Below are 16,599 nucleotides of genomic sequence, written 5' to 3' on the forward strand. Positions count from 1 at the left end.
AAATATTTATGAAATTGAACACTTACAGAGAATTCAAATTTTATTTCCAAAATCATGATTTAAAGTTAAACATTTTTTTTCTCCTCAGAGTGACAAAAAGAGTAGTCCCCAGAAAGAAGTTAAGTATGAACCCTTTTCTTTTGCTGATGGTAAGTAACATTTTCATTTTGAGTTATTGTCTGTGTGTCTTTTTAAGGTAAAATTTATGTCTTACCCCATATTTACTTATTCTGATGTCCTTTTCAAACAAAATGTCAGGTTTCTTGAACAATTTACCTTAATATGACATATAGTAAATTTACTCGTTGGCATACAGTTCTATGAGTAAGTTACTTCTTAAAACATCAATCATGAAGCCTTAACTATGACTGGACAATAGTATCTTTTTGGTTTTGTTTTTTTTTTTTTTGAGATGGAGTCTCGCTCTGTTGCCCAGGCTGGAGTGCAGTCTAGTGATCTAGTGATCTCACTGTAAGCTCCGCCTCCCAGATTCACGCCATTCTCCTGTCTCAGACTCCCAAGTAGCTGGGACTACAGGTGCCCGCCACCAAGCCCGGCTAATTTTTTGTATTTTTAGTAGAGACGGAGTTTTACCATGTTAGCCAGGATGGTATCGATCTCCTGATCTTGTGATCTGCCCGCCTCAGCCTCCTAAAGTGCTGGGATTTGGACAGTAGTATCTTATTGGATTCTGATAATATAATACTTTCCTAATGTGAACTTTAGAGTTATTATTGATTGTTACTTAGCTTGAGAAGGCACATGTCTATTCGTTGTCTAATATTAATGGATTTACATCTTTTTTTAGATATTGGCTCCAATAATTGTGGATACTATGACTTACAAGCAGTACTAACACACCAGGGGAGGTCTAGTTCTTCAGGTCATTATGTATCATGGGTGAAAAGGAAACAAGGTAAAGAGTATTCTTTTTTCAACTGTTCAGTATTATTTTAACAGTTCATTTATTTTATAGCAGTGGTTTTCAAACTTTGGGTCTCAGAACCACTTCACATTCTTGAAGCCCCAAAGAGCTTTGGTTTATGAGGTTTGCCTCTTAATATTTACTGTATTAGAAATTAAAAGTGAGAAATTAAAAAAATTAGTTTTAAAAATGATAGTAATAAGCCCATTACGTATTAATGTAAAAACAAAATGAGTGAGAAATGGTACTGATTTACATTTTTATGTCTTTCTGTTGTCTGGCTTAAATAGGAGGCAGCTGGGTTCTCCTGTTAGTGTTTGCATTCAGTCTGTTGCATTATCATATATTACGTAGCCTCTGGAAAATTCCAGAGCACACTTGAGAGAATGGGGTGGAAAAGGCAAGCAGTGCTGTAGTGCTGTCATTGAAGTAGTTGTAACCTGGTGGAACCCCTGCAGTGCCCTTAAGCCTGTGTGGTCACTGGGCCGCATTTGGAGGACTGTTGGTGTGGCCAGTGGAGCACTACTGTGCCTCCGATGACTCTATACCTTTTTTGCAGTGGAACTCTGAGAAGAATCCTGCATAACATTAATTCATCTTCTCCCTGTTATTTAGATGAATGGATTAAGTTTGATGATGACAAAGTCAGCATCGTAACACCAGAAGATATCTTACGGCTTTCTGGTGGTGGAGACTGGCATATTGCTTACGTTCTACTCTATGGGCCTCGCAGAGTTGAAATAATGGAAGAGGAAAGTGAATAGTAGTCTTCATTTTAGCTATTTATGCTTAGGTATGAAAATAAATGTTATTTGTTGATCTTTTCTATAATCCAGAGCTTTAGAGGAAGACACATAGGTGGTTTTATCTGTTTCCCCTCGTTTGGAACAAAAGAGGACAGAAGCAGACCACTCTGTGCATCAACCTAAAAAATTACAGAAAAGAGAAAATTATCTTTGGATTGTGCTGCCCTATATAAGGGTGGCAGAAAGACATTTTTTAAAAGCTTATTATTTCTTGCATTATTTTAAAAAATTCTGAGTTGAAATGCCTTTCAACCATTTCTTCCTGTGGTCATTTTTCTTGCTGCCTTTTTCACCCAAGATTCAGCAGTCAGATGTTTATTGCACCCCTATTACCTATTATTTGTTGTTCTTGCATGGTTCAAACCGCCATTCTGTAGCCACCCATCCTTTGCCTTATCTAACAAACATTTTTCCGGGAAGGTGGGAAAGGAAGTTTTGCTCTCGTTGTGTAACTCAGCGCTGCTGTCCATCCCATGGAAACATGGGCACAGTCAAGTGTTTGTCCAGCCTGTCGCAGGCTTTTCATGACTTTAAAATAAATTGTGATCAGTAATAGTACATTTGATTATACATTTATTATTGTGTCTCTCTCTGATGTACTGTGGATTGTACATTTAACTTTAGAATGGCTTTGTAATACTCAATCTTAAGAAAATGTTGACAAGCTCTGGTTGCTTACTTTTAGAAAATGAGGACATTTAATAATAATTAAAAAAAAGGGGGATTAATAGCTTTTGACCTCAAGTCTTTTGTCTTCTAAGTGTTGGAGCTTGGCTGAAGATTCAGATATGTTTAATACTGTACAGTTTCTGAAGATGGTTATTAACACTGTGCTGTCAAGCATCCATTTGAAAATATTTGTTATCTTCTTTGCCTGCCTGTATTTTACAAAGAAATAATACAAAGTTATAAAAGTAATGGATTTCTTTGGATGCCAAATGCAGTGATGTTATCAGTCAGATTTGTTCCTTGGCTCAGTTGGTGTTTGTATTTCCTAATTCCCCAAACCTTGGCTGGGCGTGGTGGCTCACGCCTATAATCCCAGCACTTTGGGAGGCCAAGGCAGGTGGATCACTCGAGGCTGAGATTGAGACCAGCCTGGCCACATGGTGAAACCCTGTCTCTACTAATAATACAAAAATTAGCCGGGCATGGTGGTGCACACCTGTAATCCCAGCTACTTGGGAGGCTAAGGTCGGAGAATTGCTTGAACCCGGAAGGCAGAAGTTGCAGTGAGATGAGATCACATCACTGCACTGCAGCCTGGGTGACAGAGAGACTCTCTCAAAAAAAAAAAAATCCCCAAATCTTAATGTCTGTTTCAGAATTTTAGTGATTTTAAGGTGATAGTAGAAAATACCAAGCATATGAGGTATATCAATATGATGGGCTTCTTACATTTTAATACATTAGTTCCTCATCTTTGTTCCAGGACCCTTGACTGATTGCTAGGGAAAGGATAAAGCATAGAATACCAGCCAGTTTGGCTCTGATTTTGAGTTATTTATAATAAAGTTTGGGGATTATCATACCATCTCATATCTTTCTTTGTGTATGTTGTTTGAATGCTCTGCAGAGCACAACACTGATAACTATTAAAAACAGAAAACAGCCATTTTACTTTCAAATCTGATGTGATGTAATCTGTGAACACTAGGGGGTATAAAATAAGCATTGCAGGGAAACTTGTTTGTAAATAGCTTCCTCACCTAAACTTTGACTTGGCAATCAATACTTTCTACTTTGTGGAGGGGATTAAGAATACAATGGGGAGGAGGAGACCATAGAATTATAATGGTTCATGTATATTTGTATGATGCTTGTAACTTTGCAGTCTTTTTTATTCATTATCTCATTCGGTCAGAACAATTTTATTGAGGACATGAATTTAACAATTAGAATTTAGATTTTCTGACTGTAGCTACTAGATGCTGTAGCTACTAGAACAGGTGAGCTAGGTTTAGAGCAAAGTATATAAGCCCTGTATGGAATATATTAGAATTTTAAAAATTGTAATTCCTTACTATAAAAAGTTTGATTTCATTTTATTTGATCTACAAAAGCATTATTCCAAAGAATTTTTTCAAGTAGAAATGGGAGTTATACCAGTGTCGTTTTAAACTAATAAGGCTATTTTAGAATTCAGCCTTGCCTGTAAGGTCTTTGAGAAGGGAGCATAGGCAAAAAAAAAAAAAAGTCTTGATTCCTGAATGTGCCTTATATGCTGTGCCACTCACACCGAGGCCATCTCAACATTAGAGCTGTGCTAGGTCACTGCTTGACTAGCTGGAAGTTAGGCCCAAGTAAGCGCATTTACAGAATAATCTGCACTCAGTAGCCCTTCTTCAGGATTAAAAACAATGATGACCTCATCTTAGAGCCCTAAAGGGAAATGCTTCTGTGGGAACAGAAAAAGGCAGTGGTACTGTCTTCTGCTACTACTCTTAGTGCTTTGCTGTGTATAGGGTGCTTTCACATACCTCTCATTTGAATGTCACAACAATCCCTGAAGTGATGATTAAGTCTTGAGAGGTCAGGCAATTTTTGTAAGGCTAGAAGGAAAAGTGAGGTTTCAGACTTCATTTCTTTCAAAGTTGGCAAACATTTTCTGTAATGGACAAGATAGGAAATTATTTCAGGCTTTGCAGGCTATAAAGTGTTGCAGCTTTGCTGTTACAGTGTAGCTGGAGCCATAGACAGTTACGAGTGAGCGCAGCTGGGTGCCAGTACAATTTTAACGATCAAGACTCGTGGCAGGCAGAACAAACCATCATTTGTTGATCCTCTGCTTGAAAGCACGAATAAGAACAGAGCAGTCATATGGTTTCAGAAAGTGTTATTCTGGGATTCCAGGATAGCTAGATTTTTTAACTACTAACAGCACACAGGAAACTAATTTGGTATAGGAAACAACGTATCTCTAAATAGTGCTTATTTAACTTCATTATAAATACATCTACTTAACAAAAATAGATTTTGTGAGGGTCACTTCGTTTAGGTCATTATCTCAACCCACCCTCCTCCCAACCTCCCCAAACTCTGGTTTGAGCCAATATGTGTTCTATTGTTCTTAGAGCACCAGCCGACTGTACAATTGTTATAAAAATGTTTATTGTTTACCAAAACCAGTGGACCTCTTATCAAATGCTGCTTGGTAACAAAATCTATCACAGTTTTAATAAAAAGAAAAAAAAGAAGCTAACTATTTGTCTCATTGTCATTAGTTAGACTTTCTGCAAGGTCACTTAATCCAGACTTATTCAGTGCATTAATCAGATTCTCAGGTGTTGCATGAACTCCCTCTTGATCTTGCCAGGCAACCAGGAGCTGCTTAGCTCTCATCTTCATGTCTTCACTGTCACACTCAATCTGCCTAATTTCTGAGTCTTTCATTTCCAAGTAGGGAGCCAGAATCTTCCATTGTTCACCCAGCTTGTTGGCAAATACCTCTATTTGTTCTCCTGTTACAGGTTTGTCTCGCCGAACATCAGGACCTAGAAAACGAAGAGAATATAAATTATGTGCAATTCTAAGTATACAACAGAAATGGAAAGCTATGGGGCCAATGAGTTTTATTAACCACCTTTAGTAGACTTTATTTTAAAAGCAAACAATTATTTTTTATATTCTCCATAAGTTGAATACCACTCTTAATAAGCATGGTCAATAATCAAAGCTAAAGCTGTTACCTCTGTTATAATTATGTAGGCTTTCCCTGAAATGAACTGCTCCCCTTCCAATAACCAATAATTAACAAAGGTATGGGTCACCTTCAAATGTATTTTCCTTCCCTTTTAAAGTATCATTACTCCCCAATTTTATTGCCTAAAATGTATTTTTGAAGTTATTATTAAGCAGTGTTTTAAATTCCTCACTGTAAGTCAGAAACAGTTGAGATAAAATGGGAGAAGTTGAGAAGTTGATCAAATTAAATAATGTACCTATCAACAAAGAACCCCAACCTTCTTCAATTTTGTTAAATAACCAAGAAAATTAAATTCTTACTTTCATGTTCCTTCAGTAAAGCATCATTATCTTCCTCATCTTCATCCTCACCTGTTTTTATTTCTTCAGAAGGAGGCTAAAAATGAGAAAGAAGAATGTTTGAAAGAATGCCAGCCTCTGAAGTAAGGTAACAAGTACTTTGTTTAGGTAAGGATGGTTGTGAGATTCCAAGTACAGGGTGCCAGAACCTCACCCCTGAGAGCGTTAAACAGTATCAGATAAGGATCCTAAGTGGGACTGTCTTCACATGCAGAAGGAATGAACTTGGAAAGACTCCCCACCCCCAATCTGGGAAGCAGGAAGGCAGTGAAAAGCACAGTTCCAGGACTTGCAAATACCCAGGGTTTAGTAAAGACGGCCTCAAGGAAGCCAGTAGCAACAAGTGTCCTTAAAAGTTTCTGATTCTTATCTTTTACCTTTGATAAAAGACAATATACTGCACTGGCAAACAGGAAAAAATTCATGTCTCTGTGTATAGGTGCATAACAGTTTACCTGAAGTACCATGAATTTTGTATACTTTTTTGAGACAGAGTCTTGCTCTGTCGCCAGGCTGGAGTGCAGTGGCACGATCTTGGCTCACTGCAACCTCCGCCTCCTGGGTTCAAGCAATTCCCTTGCCTCAACCTCTTCAGCAGCTGGGACTACAGGCACATGCCACCACGCCTGGCTAATTTTTTATATTTTAGTAGAGACGGTGTTTCACCATGTTGGCCAGGATGGTCTCAATCTCCTGACCTCATGATCCACCTGCCTAGGCCTCCCAAAGTGCCGGGATTACAGGCGTGAGCCACCACGCCTGGCCCTGTTGAACCTTAGTTAAATTACATGCTGTACAGAAAATTACCAGTTACTTCGTTATCAACTCATGTATTTCCTGTAAATGTATATTCCAGCGTGTTTTTCCCTCATTGTAAAACATGGGGGCTTGTGGATCACTGGTTTTTCACATGATTAAGTCAGTTTTTTGCTCACATAGTGTTATTCTGGGATTCCAGGATAGCTAAATTTTTAAACTACTAACAGCACACAGGAAACTAATTTGGTATAGGAAACAACATACCACATAGTGATAGCAATTTTAAAGATGATGTCAACTAAAGGGCATGAAAAGTTGATCTATGGTACTTACCGGTAATTCCTTGGCTAGCTTTATTACCATGTTTTCAAGATATTCTGGTAAACTTTTAAACTGCTGGTTGGTTGGCTGGAAGAAGTGAGGGCTTCTCCGTGCTAATAGTCTCAGGGCTCTCCAACCATAATTTGAATTGTTCACAGCCCTATAAAAAGAGATGTCAGGCTTGTAATTTATCGTTTTGTATTTCCGTATTCCCTTCTGCTTAGTTCTGCCATGTGCAATTCTATATTTAAGGTAAATAGCTCAAAGTACTATTCTTTTCATTCGAATCTTATTCCTAAAGAACTTTTCGGTATGTTGTCCACTGATAATAACAAACCAACAGATGCACATATAACTAATAACAGGAACCAACAATGTCTGAAGAGGCAGGCTCATATGCAGCAAACACATTTTCAAAGTTTCTGTACATTTTGTTTAACAAGTCAACAAGTGAGTACAGTACTAGCTAGATGCAGTATGTATACAACAGGAATCATCCATCTGGCTATTCAGAATCCATGAACTGTTCCCTAATGAAGTATAACAATGATCAAGGTGGTATACAATCAGGTGAGAAACAGAAACTGCAGAGAAATTCTAAAGATAATGCTCCAGAAATACGCAACGCTGCAGAAGAAACCAAACCACCACTTTATTCCATTTAAGAGTTTTCAAGTCTCTCCCTCCCCTAAGAATACCAATTTGGTTTATTTGGTCATCTCTTATAAATGAGCGTGTGTTACCTTTAGGATGTGCAGGTACCACTGAAGACTTAACAAAAACTACCCCTAGACATTGGGGACTCTTCCCAAGGCAACACCTGCTGTGAGGCTTTGCCTGAACAGTTAAGAGCCTTCCTCTCTGACATATCTCTGTTTAAACAATTTGATTATTTTAGGCATGTTCAAAATTCACTGTCAATTATACATATCATTTTTCTTATTCTCCACAAAACCCTCTTTGGAGATAATAATTTGAACTATCACTTTAGGAATGAGCCCACCTAGTCTTGCGTAACAGTGATAAATTAATATTCTTTCAATTGACAAACACTTGAACCAGGCGCTCAGTAGCTGTGGAGAGTACTGAGGCACAGTAATGCACAATGTGTTGGTAGGCATCGCTAGTGATAAACACACAAGGGATAAGATCATTTCATAAGGATGAGGAAAACGAGAAATGAGAAGGTGGTGAGTGCCATGAAATAAAAACCACGAGAATGCAAAAGAGGAGACCAGGGAGGGGAAGAGCTTCCAGGGGGACTTAAAGCCATGGGAACCTTGGGGGAAAAGTGGTTCAAGCAAGTGAGACAGTGAAGTGCGAAGGTCCTGATGGGAAAGGGAAAGACGTTTGAAGTGAAGAGCAACAGGCCTGCTGTGGTTAAAGCGAGGGAAGGCACGGCCACACAGGAGAGTATAAGCCAGACCAAGGAGGGTTTTTAGACCCTGGGAAGGACTTTGGAACAGGCACTCACTGGAAGATTTTAAGCAGATTAGACTTGGACAATTATTTTAAAGATCACTGGCTGATACATGGAGCACTGACCACTGCTAGAGAAAACAGTTAAGAGGTCACAGTAATTAACAACTCTGGTCACAGGGTCACACTAGTAACGAATATTGAGTGCTAACTACATGCCCTGTATGGTTGACAGTGAATTGTCTTATTTAATCCTCAGAATAACCCTGTGAAATGGGTACTGTAACAGATGAGGAAAGGGAGGATGGCAGTTCAATTATTAAATTAGCCTTCGTCGTCTAGTAAGTAAGTGGTAGAGGGGATCGGAACCTATGCATTCTTACAAGAGGCCTCTTGCCTTTAAACCACTACTCTTCAATTCCTATTTAAAGCCATGAGACTGTGGTGTCACCCAGAAGGTTCTAGATAAAGAAGCTAAGACTGAGTCCTGATGTTACGCCAAAATTTGAGTTAGGCAGAGGATGAGGAGGCTGAAATGGAATGTGAGGTGGAGTGGGCAGCGAGGGCAAAGGGCAAACAGAAGAACCATGGATTTGGACTCTCATGGACGCCAAGAGAAGAAAACATTATCTAAGGGGAGCAGGATAGGTTAAGAGCTGCTCTGAGATACTGTGCTTTGAAGGGTAGAGAGAAAAGAACTAATAGTTGGAAACAAATTGGGGTCGGGGGAGTTTTTTTTTTTTTTCTTATATTTTGAAACAAGGGTTGGAGTTCCAAGTCACGCTTAGTTAACAGGAATACTCCTTGAAATCAGGATATGTCCTAACAGGAACTCACCTAAGAGAAAAAGCACTACTCTATCCACTGCCTCTCTTAATAAGCTTTCTAGTATACACACAATTCCTAAGGAAAAAACAAATCGAATAAAGTTAAAATGAGCTAATGAGAAACATTACTTACTTATATTCATTTTCAACCATATTTTCAGGGTCTGCCTGTTCAATGGCTTCTTCAAAGAATTCCTCCAAAGTGGGCATGTATTCCCTGAGCAGTATAAAATAACTAGTGAGGATCACATATTCTTAATAATAAATACTCATAAAGTGGTGGCAAGACAAGATTCTAATGGCCCCATACTTTTAGTTACAGTTTTGATTACTTGGGAACTCCAGACTTAAGGAACTAAAACCCTCAAAACTAAATTCAGAAAAGACAATAAAGAGGGGATAGTCTAATACTAAACAATATTCTGTAGTACTTACTACATATATTGGATACTTTAATTACACACCATAATATATGAAGATGTTGCTATTCAAAGAGGGCAGCCAGGGGATTTTATAGCATTTGAATTTTACCAGCAAATAAGAAACTTTTACATAACGTCCCCATCCATGAATTATTTTTTCTTTAAACCAGAATTAAACCAAAGCTAATAATCAGACCATAATACGATTTCAAGGGTTTAACCTTTAGCTCTTATTTAAATTGTTACCATGGCAGCATTGTTGATTTTTAAAATACATCTTTCTTGAATTTGTTTTTAGAAATAAAATTTTTATACCGGGTCAAGCAAAGAAATGAGATCTCAGGATCAGAAGACATCTTCTAGAATAAAACTAGGAAAATGGACTCTCTAAAAAAAAACTATCCCAATATCCATTCGTTTCCTAATGCTATAGATACTAGATTCCACTTTATGAACATGCCACAAATTATCCATGTCCTATCCAGAGATATTTGTCTTCCCACTCTTTGCTCTGACAATGTTAAACGGACATTCTTGCACCTGTCTCCTTGTAGATGAACAGATTTCTTTAGGCACAGGGACTTCAAACTTCCACTGCAACCCACAGTAAGAAATTCATTTTATATTGCAACCCAGTACACACATATATGCAAGTATATGTACCACAGATATAAGTAAAGCTAATGTGTCACAAAAGTACATTTCCTATTTTATTTTAAAAATGCTAGTTTAAATTACTAAACTGACTTTACAAACCACCAGTGATTCTCAAACTTAGTTTTTAAAAACACTATTCTGATCAACACACCTACTAGCAGGGCACAGACATCTGTAACATTCAGATAGAGTGGTTGTGCCATCAGACTCCCACCAGCAGCACTGGCAAATTATTTTTATCCATAATTCTTACAGAATCTGGGTATTTTTAAATTACTGAATCTCTTAGCTGTGAAACTGCCCGCTGTAGTTTTTAACTGTACTTCCAGTTACTGGTGAAGTTCAGCATCTTCTCAGAGGTTTATTAAGGTTTCTACTTCTCAATCTGGCTCTTCCTTTGTCCGTTTTTCTACTGGATTGATTTACTCTCATAGATTTGGTAGGAATCTAATTTTATTTATCAATTGTGCTAGAATTTTATCTATTTTTCTTGGTCTTAAAAAAATCTTTTGATTTTGTTGATCTCCATTGTTTGTTGGCTATTTTTACTGATTTCTAATCTTTTACTTTCTACTTCTGTAAGTTTACTTTTCTTCTGAATGACTCTCAGTGTTAGACTCTTACTTAGCTTGGTTTTTAGATTTCATTCTTTTTGAAAGTGTAAACACTTAAGGCTATACATTTCTCTTCTGTGTTCTACTGAGTTAGATCTCAAAGTCTGAATATGTAGTGTTTTCACTGTCATTTAGCTCTACATTTTCTAATTTCCATTATGATTTATTCTTTGATTCAAGGATTATTTAGAAGTGTATTTAAAGGAGTTTTAAGTATTTTTGCTTTTGTTATTCATATATAATTTACAAAATTGCGGTTTCTGTAAGACCAAGCCTGTTAATTATTTTGTTAAATTCTAAATGTATTACACTAAGTTTTTTCCACCAAAATTTATTAAATTCTGAGAAAGGTCTGTCAAAATCCTACTAGATGGTAGGTTTTCTGGGTGGTGGCTGGTGAAAACTGACCTGGGTCAACTTCTCATTCTAATTTTGTCAAATTTTTGAGAACACATTCTTAGAAAATAAAGTTTAAAATGTGTGTATTTCTATTTTTTTCCTTTTATCTTTATGCAGTGATTGCCTTTATTTTTAATAATGCTCTCTGCTTTTAAGTCTTTTCTGTGTGATCTCAATATAACTATGCCTTTTAAAATTTACATCTTTTAAAAGTTCTTTCAGTTTCAACCCTTCCATATCTTTATTTTTAAGGTATATTTCTTATAAACATATAGATGGATTAGATGGATCTTTTTTTTTTTTTTGAGATGGAGTCTCACTCTGTTGCCCAGGCTGCAGTGCAGTGGCGCAATCTCGGCTCACTGCAAGCTCTGCCTTCTGGGTTCACACCATTCTTCTGCCTCAGCCTCCCAAGTAGCTGGGACTACAGGCGCCCACCACCATGCCCAGCTAATTTTTTGTATTTTTAGTAGAGACGGGGTTTCACCGTGTTAGCCAGGATGGTCTCGATCTCCTGACCTCGTGATCTCCCTGCCTAGGCTTCCCAAAGTGCTGGGATTACAGGTGTGAGCCACCGCGCCTGGCCGATGGATCTTTAAAATATAACACCAATTTCTGTCTTTGAGCCAGAAAGTCCATTTCCATTTATATTTGAATTTAACCATACTGTTTTGTACTTTCTGTTGTGTTTTCTGAGCTTTTTTTCTCCTCTCCTACTTTCTATTTACTTGCTTACATTTTCTGTATTTACCTTTTTTACCCCTCAATTTATTTAAAAATTACATATTCCATTTCTTTCACATACTTTACAAGCATGTTTGACTTGACCATAACATTCTTTAATTCTGACTACCCCTTGTCTTACATGTCACTTTTAGCAAGTTTACCTTTTAAAATAACCCTAAATAATAATTACTATTTTATACAATGAATTCTTGATAAGATTTATTCAGATTTCTTCTTGTTTACCAAAGTGTCTACACAGTAATCCTTTCTGCAGTTTACTTCTTTCTGGGTTCAGTTTCCTTAAGACAGCTTTTTCACTAGGGACTGTTGATAATTTCTCATAGTTTTAGTCAATTACTCAATTAACCACAACTGTTTAACTTGTTACAGAATTTCTGAGTTGAAATGTTGAAAAAGTAATACTTCTAGAAATGAGAAAATATACTCATTGAATTTACAAAATGGGCAGGTTTAATAGCAGACTAGACATAGGAAAAGCAAGAATTAATGGATTAATGATTAAGAAATCACCCAGAAAGCAATACAGAAGGAGCAAGAGTTGGAAACAATGAGTTAATGATAGTTGAGGAGGTCCAGCAAACATCTAATGGCAGAAGAAATAAGAGAGAATGCGAAAGACATTTTCAAACACGCATCCCACTGTCTTCTGATTTCTTTGGTTATTCTTTAAGCCAACTGTTAGTTTACCTGTGCTCCTCTGTAGGTTTGTTTTCTCTCTGGTGACTTTATTATCATGTACAGAGATATGGATTTGTTTGGTTTATCCTCCTTAAGTATTATACTTCTTGAACCTATGAATTAATGCCTATTCTTAATAATTAACTCAATTATTGCCTCTTTCCCATTCGCTATTATTTCTTTCTGCCATTAGATGTTTGCTGGACCTCCTCAACTATCATTAAGTCATCGTTTCTAACTCTGCCCCTTCTGTATTGCTTTCTGGGTGATTTCTCAATCATTAATTAACCCATTAATTCTTACTTTACCTATGTCTAGACTGCTATTAAACCTGGCCATTTTGCAAGTTCAGTGACTATATTTTCTCGTTTCTAGAAGTATTACTTGTTTTTAAAGTCTGCCTAGTCCTTTTTGATAGTGTCATATTCCTGTGTTTTCAATTCCTTATTTTGTCTTAATTTTCAGAAATATACTTATTTTACAGCCTTTATTTTATGGTTTTATTATCTAAAGTGGCCAACTTCTGTTGCTTGTTCTGTTTGCCAATCTTGCTCATGGTGGACTATTTCCCTGAAAGTTTTGTAAGTTTGGATGGTGAACTTATCTTTGGGTTTTATTTTTTTTTAACAACCTTGTGAATGTAATCTTTAGATTTTTATGTGTGGGAATCTTGTTTAGTTTGGGTTGAAGGGGTGACCTTCAGAAAGATTTTTATTGCCAGCATGGGACTTTCTAGTTCACTGTCTTAGCTTGAGGGTTCCTTTACATTGCTGATAGGAAAAATTTAAACTGTAAGACTGCAAGAGAGCAGACTTACGGGACAATTTCTCAGGGAATACTTTTTCCTGTAACCTATGTGTTGGTAAAAACCGATAAGCTTGTTTCCTGTGCCAGGGAGCATATCCCCACCCTGCCCTTCTTTTACAGATGTGTAGTGCTTCAACAATTTCAGCTTTGTTCAGGGGAAACTCGCTCACAAATTCATGCAGGCCTAAGGCCTTTCTGTCCTTTTGTGACTATTAAAACCCAAGTTCGGCTGGGCGCGGTGGCTCACACCTGTAATCCAAGCACTCTGGGAGGCCGAGGCAGGCAGATCACAAGGTCAGGAGATCGAGACCATCCTGGATAACACGGTGAAACCCAATCTCTACTAAAAATACAAAAAATTAGCTGGGCGTGGTGGCAGGAGCCTGTAGTCCCAGCTACTCGGGAGGCTGAGGCAGGAGAGTGGCGTGAACCCAGGAGGTGGAGCTTGAAGTGAGCCGAGATCACGCCACTGCACTCCACCCTGGGCGACAGAGTGAGACTCCGTCTCAAAAAAAACAAAAAACAAAACCCAAGTTCCCTGGTTCTCAAAGCTGGGAATCATTAGTACTGCTGCCCTAGAACCATATTCTGTTCATAGGCTTACTCTTCTGTTTGTAGTTTTGATTCCTTTTGTGAATCTTTATTTTTTTGTGATTTCTAAAATTATCAGCACTTCGAGGAGTTTTATGGTGGGAAGTTATACTCTGCTGTGCCAAAAGTCAACCACAATAAACTTTTAAATTTCGTTTGAGCTCTGATCACAGCTGAGAAAAGGCTCCATTCTACTCAACACTTGATAAAAGCAACACTTCATTTGAAAAATGTTCAACTTGCCTTGTCTCTGATTTACAGGCTTCCATGTTATCAGGACAAAGATTCCAAAGCCTTGTTAACTCCTCACTACAAAATAGACACAGAAATAAATACGTTTTTTATGGACACTATCCTTATGTGCCTTGAAACTGAATAGAAAAACAATACAATGTACACAGTGGATTTGGGGATGTTGATAGTATGAGTTTTACTTTTCTCAATAATTATTGGTATTTAAAATACCTAAAATTATTCTCTATATGAACATATAATCATTAATTATAATTATGACTAATGATAATTAGATAATCTTTAATTTTTTCTAAAAATATTCAAGCACAATCTAAAGCAGTGATTAATTAACTGGAAGGTAAGAGAACTCAAGGATTATGGTACCTTGCAACAATTAGAAGTGAGCTTCATCAATCTAAACAATCCTACTGTCTGAAACAGAAAAAACGGCACAGCCGAGAGACACAGATTTTGGAAACTGGAGACAAAATGAAGGTTTTATCTGGTGCGTGAACCTACACAACGGGCAGTATAGAGAGTGCGGTTTGCTTTGGCTATCTATGTGCATACCAAACAAATTCATATTGTATTTTGGATGGAGAGTTCTTATAGTAACATCTTTAAAATATAAAAATAAGAACATTCCACATGAAGACAAGTTCACCTACTTTCCCATCAGAATTTTTTTGCTGGGTCCTTTCCCTAGGAAGTCCTCGGGTGCTGTTCTCTTCCGAATTATTCTCGTAGGTTTGGTATCTGATGTTCTGTGGTGAAAAAAACATACACTATTTTTTGAATTACAAATGGATAGCAGAAATAGAAGAATGTTTAATGTAAAATAAAATTTAGTTATTGTTTTCCTCTTAAAAAAGATGAAAACTGGCTGGGCATGGTGGTTCATGCCTGTAATCCCAGCACTTTGACGGGCTGAGGAGGAGTTTGAGACCAGCCTGGCCAACATGGTGAAACCCTGTCACTACAAAAATACAAAAATTAGCCAGACATGGTGGTAGGTGCCTGTAATCCCAGCAACTCGGGAGGCTGACACATGAGAATCGCTTGAACCCAAGAGGCGGAGGCTGCAGTGAGCCGAGATTGCGCCACTGGATTCCAGCCTGACAGTGAGATTCCATCTCAAAAAAAAAAGAAAACTTCATATTATGATAGAACAATTATCAGATATAAGACAAAAATGCCACATTATAGGGCAAATTACATGGAGTAGATATACAGTATTCTTCTCAATAATATAGATGTTTGTTCCAGGAATTTAATGACAATAAATTTATGAGGTAAAAAAAATACAGAGGTAAATCAAAGTGGTTGTACTCTTACCGAGTTCACCTTACATTTTTTATATGAAATATATACATGTATCTTTACACGCTATAGTTGCATCGGAGCATATTTTCAAAAGCTTTTCTCATCGTTCTTGTGATGAGTATGTATTTACCTTTCTTTCACAAAACTTGGGCAACCTTCATTTTTCCATGAGTTCCAGTTTTCTTCAGTGTTTAATATATGCTGGGAAAAACAGAGAGATTGCATTTTGGTTAATGGAATCCTCTGAAATTCTATTTCGTGCTAAGAAGAGGATATAAACATAAAAAACACATACCTCTACCATCTTTGAAAATCTTTCTCCATCGGGGGGGTTTTCAGATAGTAGCTGTGATTAGAAAGAATATACTAAGCTTTCAACAACTTTCTGCATCATAGGAGTGGTTTGTAGGCAGAGAACCAAGGAGTGTTTGTGGTCTTGTACCTGAGCTTAACTTTATCCTTATTTTCCTATTTGGGGCTGAAACAAAGAAAATCCTAAATTTCCATTTTTTCAATCATGGGTTTGTTGCGTGTTGAACTTACTTGATAAACTGATTTTGTAGTATCTTCAATCCAAAGTGATTGTTCATCAGTTAAAACATAGTTTGAACTAGGGAACAAAGCAATGAAAGCATGCTTGAGTTACAGCAATGCATATCCAATTTTAAGCTTTAAAAAACACAAGGCATGTAACATATAACTATACTGTGGATAGTGTCAAAAATTACCAAGATAAGAATAGTCACAAATGAGAGGATTATAAGAGAAAATTCTTGCACTTCTTCCTTAAGAGGGTTGGTACTAAAGACATAAAAACATATGCAGGGAATAAAACAATCAATTAATCAATCGGATTCACTATGAACAGAGCAATAAATGTTTCCTAAAATAAGCTGAGTGTGAAACGAAAACCTCTGATTTGATACTAAGATACTTGTATACATGATGCACATTCAGTATGGCATGCTGCATTCCTTTAAGGTTCATTCAAAATACAACGAATAAACACACCCAAACTCTAGAAAA

The 16,599-nt window shown here is 37.1% G+C and overlaps 2 protein-coding genes across 2 annotated transcripts in view; one reads left to right on the forward strand and one right to left on the reverse strand.

The window, feature by feature from the left end:
- The window catches only part of USP14 (ubiquitin specific peptidase 14 (tRNA-guanine transglycosylase)), a 61,623-nt gene extending 58,974 nt beyond the window's left edge, over positions 1-2,649 (forward strand). Inside the window, exons 16-18 of the mRNA XM_011957775.1 lie at positions 89-149; positions 809-916; positions 1,541-2,649. Of these exons, the coding sequence (XP_011813165.1) occupies positions 89-149; positions 809-916; positions 1,541-1,689 (318 nt within the window). The 3' untranslated portion in view covers positions 1,690-2,649. The remainder of the gene's footprint in view (positions 1-88; positions 150-808; positions 917-1,540) is intronic.
- A 2,176-nt stretch (positions 2,650-4,825) lies between these two features.
- The window catches only part of THOC1 (THO complex 1), a 54,300-nt gene continuing 42,526 nt past the window's right edge, over positions 4,826-16,599 (reverse strand). The window contains exons 13-21 of the mRNA XM_011957776.1: positions 16,117-16,183; positions 15,869-15,919; positions 15,704-15,774; positions 14,919-15,014; positions 14,260-14,325; positions 9,235-9,318; positions 6,868-7,015; positions 5,737-5,812; positions 4,826-5,225 (exon numbers count right to left, since the gene is read on the reverse strand). Coding sequence (XP_011813166.1) covers positions 4,930-5,225; positions 5,737-5,812; positions 6,868-7,015; positions 9,235-9,318; positions 14,260-14,325; positions 14,919-15,014; positions 15,704-15,774; positions 15,869-15,919; positions 16,117-16,183 — 955 coding nt within the window. The 3' untranslated portion in view covers positions 4,826-4,929. The remainder of the gene's footprint in view (positions 5,226-5,736; positions 5,813-6,867; positions 7,016-9,234; positions 9,319-14,259; positions 14,326-14,918; positions 15,015-15,703; positions 15,775-15,868; positions 15,920-16,116; positions 16,184-16,599) is intronic.

This window comes from Colobus angolensis, unplaced genomic scaffold, assembly GCF_000951035.1.
Source record: "Colobus angolensis palliatus isolate OR3802 unplaced genomic scaffold, Cang.pa_1.0 Scaffold45, whole genome shotgun sequence".
Lineage (NCBI taxonomy): Eukaryota > Metazoa > Chordata > Mammalia > Primates > Cercopithecidae > Colobus > Colobus angolensis.